The sequence below is a fragment of the Crocodylus porosus genome, unplaced genomic scaffold, assembly GCF_001723895.1.
Source record: "Crocodylus porosus isolate Cpor-Errol unplaced genomic scaffold, CroPor_comp1, whole genome shotgun sequence".
Classification (NCBI taxonomy): Eukaryota; Metazoa; Chordata; order Crocodylia; family Crocodylidae; genus Crocodylus; species Crocodylus porosus.
The window spans coordinates 81,519-97,134 of NW_017728947.1; the positions used below are offsets into that span (position 1 = coordinate 81,519).

General features: G+C 46.0%; 1 protein-coding gene across 4 annotated transcripts in view; it reads right to left on the reverse strand.

The window, feature by feature from the left end:
• SLC25A22 (solute carrier family 25 member 22) overlaps window positions 1-15,616 on the reverse strand; it is a 75,694-nt gene that overhangs the window by 12,853 nt on the left and 47,225 nt on the right. For all 4 annotated transcript variants that reach the window (XM_019551421.1, XM_019551422.1, XM_019551420.1 and 1 more), the window contains exons 4-5: window positions 11,948-12,003; window positions 6,035-6,125 (exon numbers count right to left, since the gene is read on the reverse strand). In XM_019551421.1, coding sequence (XP_019406966.1) covers window positions 6,035-6,125; window positions 11,948-12,003 — 147 coding nt within the window. The remainder of the gene's footprint in view (window positions 1-6,034; window positions 6,126-11,947; window positions 12,004-15,616) is intronic.

Below are 15,616 nucleotides of genomic sequence, written 5' to 3' on the forward strand. Positions count from 1 at the left end.
TGTATGCAGTTTAAATAGCAGAAGTGTTTTACCCCAGGGGTATACTTCAGCAGTAAAGGGAGAGAGATGGGTAAAGAAGTGTGATGAGGGCGATCTGGGGAACAGAGAACCTATCCTGCAGGAGGAAACAGAACAGCCCAGCAAAAAAAGAAGGCTATGGGGACATGACTGCTCTCTGGAGCTCTCTCAAGGGAAAGAAGAAGTACTCAAGCTAAAGGACACTGCTGAAACAAGGACAAGATGGGGATGAAGTCACTCTGAATAACTTTAGGCTGGAAATTAGGTTTCTAACTACTAAAGCAGGCATGCTTATTTGCCCACACTAGGAAGGTGGTCCAGAACTGAACTAGTGTTAAGATGGGGTTTGGTTTATGAATGGGATTTTATGACCTGGTTGCCTGCACGAGCAGGGGTGAAAGCTTGATCACCAAGGAGGCCCGTTCTAATGCTATAAGGAAAAGGACTAGGAACAGGCACTAGCAAAAACGGCCATGGACGCCTCACACAGCACCACATACCAGCAAATAAAGCGCCTTGCATTTCTGTTCACCAAGCAAAGTGATCTGATTTGCACAAAGACAGAAAGGGCGGGTGGGGGAAGGAAAACTACCATATCCATTCCGCAAAAAATTTGCTCATGTTAGCAAAGAAGCCGGTAATGCAATAGCACTGGGCTGGCTATGAACCAAAATTGCTGAACCAGCACTTTTCAGCTGCGCTTTGGAACAGCAAACAAAGTGAAGGTCAAGATAAAAGGGATGGGGGGGGGAGGGAAAGAGGGAGAAATCAAAGGGCAGGGAAGGAAAGTTAATAATAACGGGCCTTGGCTAGGCCCTTTGAAGACATTTTATAATGAAGAGATACCATTAATAATAAAACTCAGGAAAATTTTTATCCCACCAAGGCTAAAATACCCAGGCAAGAGAGACCCTGATACAGCAGGCACAAAACACCACAATGATCAGTGTTCTAAGCCAGGGGTTGTCAACTGGGGGTACGCATAACCCCACAGTACTTTGGAAGGCCCTAGGGGGTACGCACAGGCAGGTGAGGATGAAGCACTGCCACCCACCACCCCGCACCGCTGAGCACACTGCGTGGCCGAGGGGGAGGGGGAGGAGGAGCGAGGGTAGCGGTGCCCTTCTACAGGCCGCACAGGCACTGCCTGGCCAGCCAGATGCAGAGGGGAGGCGGGGGAAACTCACACATGGTCACCGCCACTGCCACCATCTACCACTAGGCCATCATAGAGGACAGTCCAGTTGTTCTCTATTGATATGAAACAAGATGGCTTTATTTTTCTCTTGAGGAGAGAAAGAACAGAGGACATAAAAAGATATCGGGTTTTGTATCAATAGAGGACAGAGCAGCAGAAAACCAGAATGTCCTCTATGAGGGCCACCCTACCCACCACCCCGCACTGCCGCTGCTCCACATCCAGCAGTCCACCCCCCCGCTGGGGGTACACTTATTAAAATAGGTTGAAAAGCCCTCTTCTAAGCTTCGGAAATGGAAAGGAAACTTTGTGAGGCAGTTTACAGTTGCTTTCAAAAGGAAAGGCTTTGTTGAAGGTGTGGCAAGGTCACAATTTTTAGAAACGACTGGTTATTCTGAGCATCTAGTACTAAACACCTTAAAACAGACCAATATTCATAAAAGATACAGCACCCAGGATCTTTTACTTTGTGGGGGGTTGACTGGGGAGGTGAGGGGAAGGTGGAAAGCAGGCCCCTATGAGAGGGGATTTCTTGGACACTCAAAACTAAATAATGCATGTTAAAGTGCAGGACAGGAACCTGTTGCCTTTAAGAATTCTTAAGGACATGCTGACATGCATCCCTCAATCTTGGCCCTAGTGACTTGACTTTTCTTCCATTTACATTGTACTTAGCTCTGGAAGACAAAACAGCTACTATCTTATCAGCCATTTATTCACTCAGGGCCTTGCAGGGGGAGTGGGGGAGCAATGTTCACCACAGAGGTGTTTAACCTCAGGGCAGCTCAGGAAAGCCTCCTCTGCATTCTTCATAGACCAAAGCCAGAAAATCCCCATTCGCTTCTTTCCACCCTGCCTTCTTTGGAAGCAAAGTATCATTAGTACAAGCAGCTTCAAGCAGGCACAGATGTATGAAGAGCTGCACAATGAGGGCTCCTATGTGATCTTCTGCTTATAGTCCTTGATACTCTGGAGAACAACCTAGCAGAGACACTAGAAGATGCTGAGTCTAATGACAGGGGATTAGACACAATCCAGACAGACAGACTCAGCATTCCCTCCGGGGCTCCCAAGACGCATAGAAGAGATAGGGGCAGCTGAAATGCAGAGGACATCACAGCATCATCCCAGTTGGTTTTCTTTGCCAAAACAATTTATTAGCTTGTGACAGGAAGACTGAATTGCCCAGGGCTTGACATGGTGCTTAAGGCAAGTTGGGGGCAAAGGAAACTTTTTTTTTTCCTTACTCAAAACAACATACAAAGTAAAACAAGATTCCAACAATACATGAGCCATTAGCAATAGCCAATCCCAAGTTATAAGAGCTCCATTTTAAAGCCCCACCGTCAAGCTCCAAGTATTCTCTCAGTCCCACCTTTTGGGACAGTCTGTGTCTTTGAAGCCACCAAAACTTCACTTGCCATTTCAGGCAGGTTCACTGTAATGCAGGACTGTCTGGGGGGGAAAATAATTAAATAAAAATAACCATGTGTGGAGCGGATTGTTGTGCAACTCACGGCCGGTTTATTTTGGGTCACCTTATGTCCATCACGATGCACCTCATGTACACGCTCTCATACACCCCCTCATATTTGCATGTGTGCACATGTTAAATTAGACAAGCAACCCTCGTCCATTCAAAATTTGAGCAGATTTCCAGTGAGGCAACCCCTGGCAGGTCAGTTTTCCCATTCAAAGAGTCACAGGACAGCTTTCTGACTGCAGACTCTGTAAACGTGGAGGCTCCAAAGAGGGCTACAATCACATCGCGGAGGCGGCATATCCGCCAGAATGGATACGCATTCACAGATACATGGCACTCCTAAAATACACCCCAACTAACGTTAGTCATTCCAGGGCAACTTGCCCTGCTAATGCAGAGGCCTCTGTGACTGAATCATGCACAAGCAGCCCCCAGAGCTGTCCCTGGATTAGAGCAAACCTGAACAGTTCGAGTGAACTTTACCATCATCTATATCCATATCCTTGCCATCATAACTGCAGGCAGGAATGGAAGCACATTCCCAGGCCAAGCAGTTTGAACCCCTGCTTGCCCATGGTCGTTTGCTGGAATCTAGGTTTTCTGCTATCTGGGAGTTTGCACAAAGTGTTGGGGACTGAAGAGTCAGTGACACATGCTCAGCTGCATATATGAGAGGGTGGAGGGAAGACTGCAGTACCTCGTTTTCTGATTCAGTAGAGGAGATTGGTCTCTAGCCTTGCCTGCCTTGCCATAGTTTACCAGAGAAATGTGGGGAAGGGGAGGTGAATTTCTCCCCTCCAGAAACCAAATGGATAGATCAGCCTTGATGGAGAAAATCAAGGACAGCAAGCGTTGGAGGAGACAATTCTAGTGCATGTTGGATGAGAATGGAATAGCAGAGAAAAGATGCTCTGCTTATCAATGGGAGTGCCTTACAATGAAATGGCCTGCTAGTCTCACATTTTTGCTTGCCACATGTGCATCAGCTTGGAAAAGACCCAAATTGTGCCAAAGGCAGCTGCACATGAAGAAAGCTACAGAGGCAACCCCTTTAATAGGACAGTCTCTCTATCTCATGACAGTCAAAAGAATTGAGGGAAAGGGATTTGAGACAATGGCTCTGCAGTAGTTTGAGACCACATCTGGCCTATAAAGTTTTGTGGGAAAAGCTAAGTCAGAAAGGAGCATGAAGAAACAACATGGCCAAGCCAATGTAGCGGTGGTGGCAAAACTCCTGGTGTAGATGTGGTTCTGCCAACAGAAGAGAAGTGGTGATGCTATTCCAGCAGTGAAGCCCCTTCTGTTGGCTTATCCTATGTCTCCACTGGGGCTATACCATTTCAATGGCTGTTTGCTAGTGTTATAGCCATGATGGCCCAAGGGAACATAGATCTTGCTTTGTGCATTGCCCTTACCAGCACAGCTGCACAATTCTTGCCCCACTCCCAGAAACAGCAAGTTCTAAATGAAGGCTGTCCCCTAGCTATTCTCACCAGCAAAGCCTGCCAGATCACTCCAGGCTCTTTGTATATCCCAAAAGTTGCCCAATTACTCCTGAGGGCCCAGCAGTGTGCACATGCAAAGCAATTAGTGTCCAAGACCACAGAAGATTCAGTCTCATCACCCAGACCAGATTCCAGCCAACATACCCAGAGCTGGCTGAGACAGTTTGTGCTGAGATACAGAACTCCAACTGCAGAGCTGCAGCTTCCCAAGATAGCAGTGGGCAGCCCCTGCCAGAGCAGCCATTCAGGAGCAACAGAAGACAGAGACACCTACTAGTTTTGACCACAGCCAAGCCCACCCATACACTCCATTGAAATCAAACACATCACTACTGCTCACTTCCTTCCTAGCAGAGGAGCCAAGGGAATAGAAAGGCCTCTCCCCAAACCAATGGGCCAAGACTTATTGCACTGCTGCACCCAATTCCATGTGGAAGCTATGCTGGCCTTCTGCCCCCAGCCCAGATACCCCCAGAATCTGCCTTGCCAAGACTGGCTGGACAAGTACCTCCCCTGTGCAACTGGTTGAAAAAGTCCTACAAAATACAAGACGACAGGACAGCCCAGATGTTCTCTCCTCCCTTTAACATCTTCCCTCCCTCCACAAACTGTTAAGCCTTTACTAATTTTGAGCTTCCGTTCTTCAGCAATAACCAGATGTCAACATCAAGTTGGTGGACTACAACAGAACCAACACTCCAGGATGAAGCGTAAGTAACTTGGAACAAACAAGGACTGAAGAACATGTCCTCCACTGGTCTAAGCTAGCCTAGTTCCTATAAAATCCCATGAGGTCCCCCCACTTATGTTAGCTGAGGCTCTGGCCCCAAGTACCATGAAGCACCAATAGGTCAAGCAACTGGTTAAAGGATATGCAACTTTTCAGCTTTAGCTCCCTTGTGCAAATCCAACTGAGGTCGTTAATGGCCAAGAGCTACATGTTATGCACCAGACATCTACTGGCTTTTGCCAAACACATATCCAAACATCTAGCCCCCTTACTGACAGTCACCACAGAGGGGCCGAGGCTTAAACAGTCTGTGGAAACTGAACAATGCTGTGAGTTGGAGAGGAAACACCTTGGCAAAATAAGCAATAGGTTTATAGGACAAGCAGGTGTCCTATAAACAGGGCTTCACATTCAGGGCTACCAATGCAGCCATTTCGCTGGCATTGAAGTCACATGGCCAAAAAAGAACACTTCAATAACGTCCCTTTTGTTGACTTACGGACTTTCAATACTGGTCACCTCTGAGAGGAAGCAGAAAGTGCCAGTTACTGATATATCCACACTCATTCCTGCCCCCAAATACCACCATGCCACAGCTGCCAAACATTTCCAAAGAGTTGCAAAACTAGGTGTTGCTGCTAGACTTGGGACCTGGAAACATCCTGGCTTCAGCTCCTCAAAGCATAGTCAGCACAAAACTGGGAGGGAGTAGAAGAGTGTCCAATTGGGGGTTGAGAACAAGGAACTTCCCAGCAGTTGTTTGACCAGTAGCCGATGAAGTGCATCTCTGAAGATCCTTTCTGCAGAATTCTAGCTACATTCACTTTGGCTGGGCTTTAGACCTATTTCTGGAAGCTTGGGGAAAAAAAAAACCCTCCGGGGAGGTGCTTTTCACTTTCAGTTCCATGAATGGGGCCTTTGGCTTGAATGCAAATTACTGGTTGGGCCAACTTAAAGGTGAACTGCAGTCAGGACATCAGATCATATGACAGCATCTCACCCAGTTATGCATAGCAGGCTGCTTTCCTCCCCATCCCATCCCAAAACATTCACGTCTCTCAGCACAAGCATTGCTCCAGCAGTAAAAGCTGCACACTCACCCATCTTTGGAGAGATGGTGTCGGAAGAAGTCATTGGCCGCTAGCTTGATGGCCTTTTCTGGCGTCACTAGAGTCAGGTTCACCGCAGCCCCTGGGGAAGGAACAAGAGGAAAGGTGCACTGGAGCAGCCGAAAAAAAGGACTTGATCACTGCATGGATTATGGAGTGCAGTGACTTCTGCACTAGTGGGGTTTGCAACTTTAAATCTAAGCAGGAACAAAAAGGGGAGGTGGCGGGGGAAGGGTGGGGGTGGGAATGTTTTTTCCCCAAAGTACTCAAACACAAAAAACACTGAAAGTCAATGGGTCTTGTCCAAATCCCTTGGGCATGTGAAGATCTCACCAGAAGTCTCTTGGCTCCTTTTTCAACAAGCTCTTGAAATTCCTGCTACATTAGCAGAACCCAGCTTGTATGTGTCTGTGCACACTCCCACAGCCGGATCCAAGAAAACTGAAACAAACATTCTCAATGATTTGAGAAGACTTTGGATCAAGGTTCAAGGCAGGACACGTTCCATTAGTTATAGCCTCATCCTGCAGACAGCTTCTTCCAAGCTTGGAGAAATCAAGATCTCCCCAGAAGAACACTGGCATACAGGCAGTCCTCAGACTTACGACACAATTGGTTCCTGAAAACTACGTCTTAAGTCAAAACGTTGCAACTTGGAACCAATTTTCTCATAAGAAACAATATCATAAATGGGGATTGGTTCCTGAACCAAGGCCTGATACCTTATTTTCACCAAAAAATACCCCAGAATTTTGTACTCAATCAATTATAGACAAGTAACATAGCTACATTAATGTATTTCTATTGTAAATAGCAATCATATTGATTTGGAAGAACTTATTTGAGGTGACTTTGCTGGACTTTTTGAAGGGTTCTTGGCTGGAGTCTTCTCAGGAGTCTTGGCTCCAGGTTTTTCTGGAGTCTTGTCTGCTTTCTTAAAGAAAGTGTCCAAGGAAGTCTGGACAGATGTTCTCCAGGGAGATGGGCGACGCAGCAAACTTGTTCACTGGCGTGGCTTGGCATCAGATCAAGTGTTGTAAAGTCAAAACTGATGTCATAAAGTTGAACCAGGGTGTCAATTTATAAACGTTGTAAGTGTGGAATGTTGTAACTCGAAACGTTGTAAGTCGAGGACTGCCTGTGCTTAACTTGTTTTTAGTCAAGTTGTCTAGGGAGGTCATGGGCTATGGAAGGCTTGGGGACCGATTGAAAACCTACTGAAGTCAACAGGGGTGCCTCTACCAGGCTCTGAATCGAACCCTTAGGACAGAAAACTTCATTTCTCATTTCACCATTGGGTGTCACCCTTACAACAGCCTCACAATGGCCTGGATCTAAAAGGTACACACATGGCAAGCACCCGGTCTGTAATAAATCACATAAGAGCACCAGAGGCCAGGCCTAGTCCCAGCCCACAGCAGAGGGCTGAATCCCTCTGCTCTGGTATGTCAACAGCACTTCACACTCCCGCTACATTTAAGTATTCTATTGTCGCCGGCAACAAATGGCAAATCCCTACATTGTTGTTACCACAATGAACAGCCTGTACAGCTCTGTTTTCAGACTGACAGCTATGAAGACGAGTATTAGTCAAACACAAGGGCATCCTAGCAGGTTTTAAGTCAACCTGGGTGTGGGTGGGGCAAAACAAACGGAGTGGTGCAGTTTCCTGCTCTGAGCAAATGTTTGCAATGTTTGGTTTGTGATTTCAGCCCCTTAGCACATTTTAGCTTGGAGGTGGCCTTGCCCATTCCCATCCTGTACTGGGGCAGCTTTGATTCTCAAGCCAAAATTATAAACTTATACCATTAATACTCATAATTATTAAAATTAAACCCCCCCACCCCCAACACAAATCTAAATCAGCCATGTGCACCAAAATTAAGTGCCTATTAGAGAGTCCCGGTATAAGCTCAAATTATTGATGAAGCTGCCAAGGGCCAGAAAATACAATGGACCTTCCGGAGAAGAAATGATTTTTTTATGATTTCTTTTATTGGACCAACTGTGTAGTTGGGAGCACTACTGAACAAGCTTTTGGACAACAAATGACCCGAGGAAGGGCATTTGTTGCCCAAAAGCTTTGTCCAGTAACAGTCCCAATTATACAGCTAGTCCAATCAAACAATATCACAAAAAAATTCCTGCCCCTTGGACATTTCCTGGACCATCAGAGCTACAGCACTCCAACCCAAATACACCTTTCCACACACAAGGGGGAAAAAAAATAATCTCCCAGCTTTATATTTGTGCACATGCTTCCAGGAGAAAGGGAGGCAGAAATCTAATGACAAGAGACTTAGTGGGATGAGTTTTCATATGAAATACAGAAGCTCTCAAACTAATGAAGAAGCTTTGGGATTAATGTTGCCTCAACTGCAACTGGACAGAAAGGATGGAGAAAAAAATTCAACTATATACAATTTTAAAAAAGAACCTGGGTGGGTTCTGTCTTAAATCTTTGCTATTTTCAGCAAAGCTGCTTAACAAAGTATGGATAATCCTTGTCCTCAATGACCCATAACAGACCTAAGTCACCAAAGGAGGAGGAACGGAGTATATTATGAAAACAGTTTGGCAGTTGATAATGCATTCTCAAATTTGGCCAAACTCTCCCATGCTCTATACACCCAAAAAATAGTTTCATGCATCCCCTATCACAGGTGGCTTAAGGCTTGTTCTTCTCTACACCAAGTTCACATTTAGAAGGCCTCCACAGAGAGCAGACAACGCTACATGGATGTTAAGCGACAGCAGAGAACTGGAAGGCAGGATAAATTAAATACCATGACAAAAGTTTCAAGAGGTGGAACTGTTATTAAGAGTCTCAAATTTCCAGGCTTTGAAACAAAAGCAATGGCCCTATCCTTTTTGTAGTCCTGATGAATCTTCTATATGGGAATTTTACTTACAAACCTCAGAGGCTTTGTTGTAAAAGGTATATTTTATCTTGGAAACCCCATATCCTAGTAGCACCTTGCAAACTGGTACATGGACCAAGGTGTTTTCTTTTTGATCACTGGTGTGGCCCATGTGGTCTAAAAGAGCACAAAAAGATCCCCAACCCTGTTGAAGTAGTCCTATCAGGTTATAAGTAGACTGGTAGTTTTTAGCACTGGGAAAGAAAAATGAGACAGTGCCACTAAAAAGTAAAAAAATCAGAAAAGACATGGAAAACAGGAGGACTATGAAAACAATGGGATTTTTCACTACCTAAGTTCTTGTAGCTAGAATTCACATTATGTATCACTGGCTAGGTAGGCATCTCAGTGGGCCAAACCTTCATATGACCATAATGTTTACACCCAGGGTGACTTTGGGGATTCTGTGCACCTGGATTTTAGAACCAAAAAGCAGGTAGGGGGAAGGATTTTGCAAGAGATCAGTGAACCTAGTCCAGTCCTAGCATGTATTTGGGCACGAATATTAGGCAGAAGTGCCATTGCCTTGGATTCAGATGTTTTGTTTAATTACAGTGAGTTTTGAGGTTTTGGCTAACTGAAAGAGTGGGGCACCTGCTGACTTTCTGGCAAGGGGGTGGGAAAAAAAATCCAATTCAAACCAATGTGGCAAGAAAGAACCAATATGTGCTGGGCAACTAGAAGTGTGGAGGTGGGGGTAGCAAAGAAACAGAGAGGGATGCTGCTTACCACCCACACACACCTCTCTCAAGGTGACCTGGGAAAGAAGAAAACAGAATAAATAGAAAAATAACTGCCAAAATTATTAATGGGAGAGATTAAGACCTGAAACACTCTGGCTGGCCCAAGCTGCCAAGAATAGCTTTAGCAGGTATTGTGTGAGCCAAGGGAGAGCGTGGAGGGTATTATTAGCAGAGGCCACAGGAGGCTGCCCAGTTTGCTGGAGCACTATTGTAATGCTTTGCTATAAAGACAGTTTGGCAAAAGGACAGCATCCTGCTCTACATCCAGAGAGCAGGGTGGGATGTGCTCATTCACCATGTTTGTTCCTCAGCACTGAAGAGCTCATCTGGATGCCTGTTCTAGTGAATACTAGCACCGACGCCCCCACCCTACGGACAGACAAAAGTAGAACTTGTGTACTACTTTATTACAATTGGGACAGTTAGAGACACCAAGATCAACAGGCTCTGGAAAAGGCCAGAGGTAGCAGGATTGCCTTGTAACAGGTCAGACAGTTACTTGGGTGAGTCACCACATCCCATTGTCTTGCAAAGTACCACAAGGTGACATGGAAACTCCTCCTTACTGAAGTACAGTCTGATGCCCTCTTATCCCCTACCCGCAGCAGGTAAACAGAGGCAGTAGGACAAGTGACTTGTCCAAGGTCATTCAGGAAGATACAGCAACCACAGTGCAACCCACACACTGGTATTGTGGCATTTCTCCTCTGTGCATGGACTTGGCTGGGTTGAAGGATTCTTTAGGTCTGGAAACAAAGCTGCCTGTTAGAAGGACTGCTTTGCCCCAAACTCCTGTTCTTCTCTCATGTTTTCCAGAACAGCAGCAAACTTCTTTTAAAGCAGAATCCGATGCAATGAGCTGGATAATTGTGGACTGGCTCCTCCTGGGCTGGATCCACGGGGTGGGTTGTCTCAGTCAGATGGCAGTGTGCATCTGGAGGCACCTGGCAGCGTGTGGGTGGGTGGATTTGCCTGGCACAGCTTACCCCTGTTGGAAGCTTCTGCAGGGAGTGGAGAGCAGCCTGAAGTTGAATTCACCCCCAACTGGAGGCCAAGCTGACTCCCCCCACTGAACCAGCCACATCCTCAGCCCCAGAGCCCCCAGCAGAGTACAAGACTGCAGCCACTTTGTAACACTGCTACCTCCTCACTTCCACCCAGTGAGCTTTCTACCAACCAGTGCCAAAAGCAGCTAAATCTGCACTTGACCTGGGGTTTAAATCTAGGCCAGTTCATTTTTTTGTGGTACTATTGTTTATGATGGCTTTCTGCAAGGGCCCCCCTTTTTTTTTTTCCTTAATTTTTCTAGGAAATGCAGCTTCAGTGCTTCTGCCTCTGGTAAGATCTGAAATTGCTCATTTGTTGCAATTTCTCCAAGGACAAAACCACCACAAAAACCCAGCCTATGGAGAAGTGAGCATCACCGACGTCAGAATGTTTCTTTAGGATCAGATCTGCCAGGGTTCTTCCAGGTTATTTGCTTCCCTGTCTAGGGACTGCTCTGAAAAACAACCAATGCAACCAGCCAGTCCATGGCAAGAATCAGCCCCGCCTCCTGTTCCTCCCATCAGGACTTGGACCCAAGACTGGCTGTTTTCAGCAGCCAATCTATTATCCTCATTACATCAAGCCATAGTATCCATGTTTCCTTGGTAACCTAACAAAGCCCTGGCAAGATACAGCACCCCTACAAGCAGCCAGGCTCAATGATATCTATATTCCCCCTTAAACCTGGAGCAAGGATTCATTTAATCAAGCAATTAAAGTGCTCCTTTTTTATCTGTATCAGTGAACAAATACCACAGTCAATGCTATATAAACACCTCAGAGACAAAGATTTGCACACACTTGCAATTATATACACAGCCACCAGTGAATTGGATTCCAAGTCTAAGTTAAACCAGTCAATCCCTATTAAAGGCAGAGACATTATTGCAGATTTTCCACCACTGGAAGATGAACATTTGGTCCTCTCACATGCATACACATATCCCTAATTACCTGTAGATTTCAGGAAGGTAATGGGGTGCCTTTATTGCTATCAAAAAGTAAGATGGTAGCCCGTGTCCACTAAGTTACTGTAAGGACGAGTAGCCTGTGGAATTGGTTGCCACCAGAAATCCTAGGTCCAAGACATAAACGGGACAGAGGAAAAGATGGTGGGAGGGAGGAGTGGACAGAAGACTGGGGGTCTGGAAGCCAAGCTAGGAGACCGTCAGAAGCCATGCTCCAACTCTTACCTCTATACATGCCGAAGTAACCTTCTGACCGGATTGTCTTAATGAGACAGTCAGACCTGCAACAAAGAGATATAGGTAATCTCCAAGAGCTCAAAAGGTGGTGGTGCTGAGAGAAGAGCAAACACAAAAACATGATTTTCATTTTTAGGTTGTTAGCAAAACTCAGAGCAGGGAAGGGAACAGCATGAGCCACTGAATCTGGGTCGTTGTTAGGGCTTCCATAGCTCTACAGTACCTGGTTCACAGTGACTTTGAAGCAGTGACTCACCTTGTGCACAGGAACTCAGCTTTCTAAAACAGAGGGAGACAGAAGCCTAAAATACAACACACAAGATGCTCTAATGATCACTGCTGCTTGAGGAAAGGAAATAGAGCTCACTTTTAAACCTCAATGGTTTGCACAGTGCTAACTGTGTTCTATCACTTTAAAAAGACTTCATTGTCCTGTACTTTTGGAATAGTTTAACAAATGCAAAGTTATATACGGCCCAGTCTAAGCCTCGCTTAAAACAGCGAGAGACTGCTGTGGTCTTCAGTGGGCTTGGCCTCAGGTCCTCACACATACATCAACAGCCTCAACTGAAATACTGAAGTCAATGGGTGTCTGGCAGCTTGCTTGAATAGGCACCAAGTAGATATCAGGGAACTGAAAAGTGCCACCCCTTAGTGTAATCTTATGCCATCAAACCAGCCTCAAGGAGCGCATGGAGCATGTACAAAACATTCATACATGCACATGCCCATGCACATGTATTCACATATGTCTAGAAAGTAGCTATATTCCCAGTCCAGAGAAGGGAGCACAGGAAGCCAATGCACATTTTACTGCCAGGGTTGAATTAAATTAGACTGTGCAAGTAGGATGCATGTTGACTAAGGGCTGTTCCTTGGCTTAACAAAAGGGACTGGTGCTTGCATCAGCAATGGGAGGGGGAAGGATAGAGAAGGGAAGGGGAGACAAAGTGTGCTGTATGTGTGTATGCACGTCTACATGTGTATACACATGTGCAGTTCATTGGGAAAGAACACTGTTAAGTACCAGTAGTACTAAAGGACATGTAGCTTATTAAACCAACCATAAGACTCAGAGAAGCCCAGTAACTGTAGGCAGTGGGTCCCAAATGGTATTCTGCAAGACTATACTATGGGGTCTACTGCTAGTCCATGGATTGCATTGAGCACCCCTTCTCATTTAAAAGTTTGATAAGGTGCAAGAGGTTTCAGAGATATTTAGATAAATGACAATGATCATTTCAGGATGGGAGCTACTGATTTAAGGAGATCTTAAGCTCTTCCTCTTGGCGGGGGTGTTGACGAACCAAACAAGAACAAGGACAGATTCTCCTGACACGAAGGCACTTGCATGACAGACCACAGCCTACTGTCTCTCCCAATGAAGTGAGGAAAAAGGAGCCATAGCTAATTAAAATAATGAGGAACAATAGGCCCTAGTGTACAGTAGCATCAAAAACACAGATCTCTTCAGCTTTCAGAAGCCACTGAAGCCAAGGGGCTTCTGCTTTTAAAAATACATCAACTAACCAGTCCACTTCAAAGTCCTCACTCAAGCACTGGCTCTTGTGGTTCAAAGAGAAGATAAGGCAACAGGCAACAAGGTAGCCAGAGCTTTAAGGCTAGTCAAATGAATTTGGTAGGAGTCCGTGTACTAGTTTCCAACTGAAAGTTCAGGGCTCAGTTCAGAGCATGGGTGCTCAACACTTTGAGCAAATCACTTTTTGTAACATGTTAAAGTACCCAAAAGTACTGGTCACTTAAAAGGTTAGGGTTCTGTCCTGCAGTCTACACACAGAAGACTTGCCAGTGGTAGCAACCTTTTACTGTCTTTAAAGTGTTCTTGTCCTGGCCTGTTTGCACTGGACAGAGGGCTGACAGGTGTCATCTCTTAGTGGGATAACTTAGCACAAGACAGACCTCTCCCTTTCTGATCCTCATGTTCAGGGGCTTTCCAGTTCAATCTTGAAAAAGCCTTCCTTTGACCTTGATGCTCCCCTGGCTGTTCAAATCTCAGTCAGATGCCAACAGTGTTGCAAAGCCTTATTTTAAAATGTAAATGTTACCTACTCATTTGCTAAGAGCCAGAGGTGCTGTCTGAAAAGAGATTGCAGAAATAAACTAACCAGCAGCTCCTCCTCATTCCTTATGTGACCGGTCACGCAACTGGCCACGCTTCCATACTATCCTGGTGTGGGGCTGTAGTGGGGCCAGAATCTGTCTCTTCTTAGAACCAGCCTGTTGTGTGTGCTGAAGGGTCAGGATGCACAAGGTCATACATAGCATCTTACATGCCACAGGACCATCCAGAGGTGCTATATGCAGTTCTGCTGCTTGGCATACACCAGCAGGCAGGTCAGGGAGAAAAACTGTGGCAGGGACCAGCCTTCCCAGACTGTTGTGCACAAATGGATTCCATTTACAAGGCACAAAACAAGACACAGGGTGAAACACAAAGCCACTGCCTGCAATGTGCCTAGATAGGCAAACCAGACAAGCCACAGAGCTCTGTGAGCACCCAGGAAAACAGCAATCCATTGGATCAGGCCAGGGACTGGAAAACTATGTTATGTGGTTGCCGGATCAGGTGGACACGACAGCACCACAGCTGATCCCCACTCCGCATAGGCAACACCTTTCTCCTTTTGAAGCCATTTAAAAATACACCTGTCCATAGCCCTAGGGTGATGGTTGGGTCCTTGGATCAAGCCAATGACATCACTTGATATCCAAAAGCAAAAGATATCCAGGAGTGGCTGGGCAAGACAGTCTGCCTCCAGCCCAAGCTGATACTACCTGTAACACAAGGAGCTCAGAACCTCCTTTAAGTATGGCTGCAAGGGCAGAAAACTGCTCACAGAAAGAGAGGAAAAGAAACAGGTGGAAGAAACCTGAGCTTCACAGTTTAGTCCCCAGGTTCAGATCCTTTGTGCTCACTGCTTACAATTTCTCCTGGGCTGGTTGATGCAACGTTTCAAGTGCAATTGTAAATGTCAACCATCAGCCTCCCCTGGGCAAATATTGTGTCTTCAGAGAGGCCTCTTTCAACTGCTTCCCAGCAGCCTGCAGCAAGGAGTAGGCAGAGCATGGTTTCCCAAGCCCTCTGTTTCCTCAAGTCATATCCTCTTAATGATACTCACCTTCTCATATGGACAAGCGTAGAAGATGTCAATAAAGCATTACCTTTTTCTCTTTTCTATCTGCCTTTCTGTAATTTAAGGGTAATTATATCTTCTAAATATCTTAGGTACTGGCACAAGTGACTTTTGTTGCACGACTGGCCCCCTGAACATGCTCTGCAGCCATGCCCCAACATAAATGCACAGCTGCAGACAGCTTTAAAAGTGGCTAATCGCAAGACAAATTAACCCTCAGGTAATGAGGGATCAAATGAAGGTGCTCCAAAGCAGAGTGCCTTAAGAAACTTCTGTTAGTCCTTGTGTGGGATCAGGGCTGGGCTGATGCATTTCAGCCCCATCCCAAGGGCTGTCTGCAGGAAAGGAGGGGGAATGCACTGAGGGCTGGGGTTTGCCCAGCCTGAGCTGGAGCAGGGACAGGTGGATTGGAGCCCCCCAGCCCCCTCTCCCTCCACTTCAGGCTAGGCAAACCCCAGACAGCATTGTGCTCCCCCTCCCTCCCTGCAGACAGCACCACAGT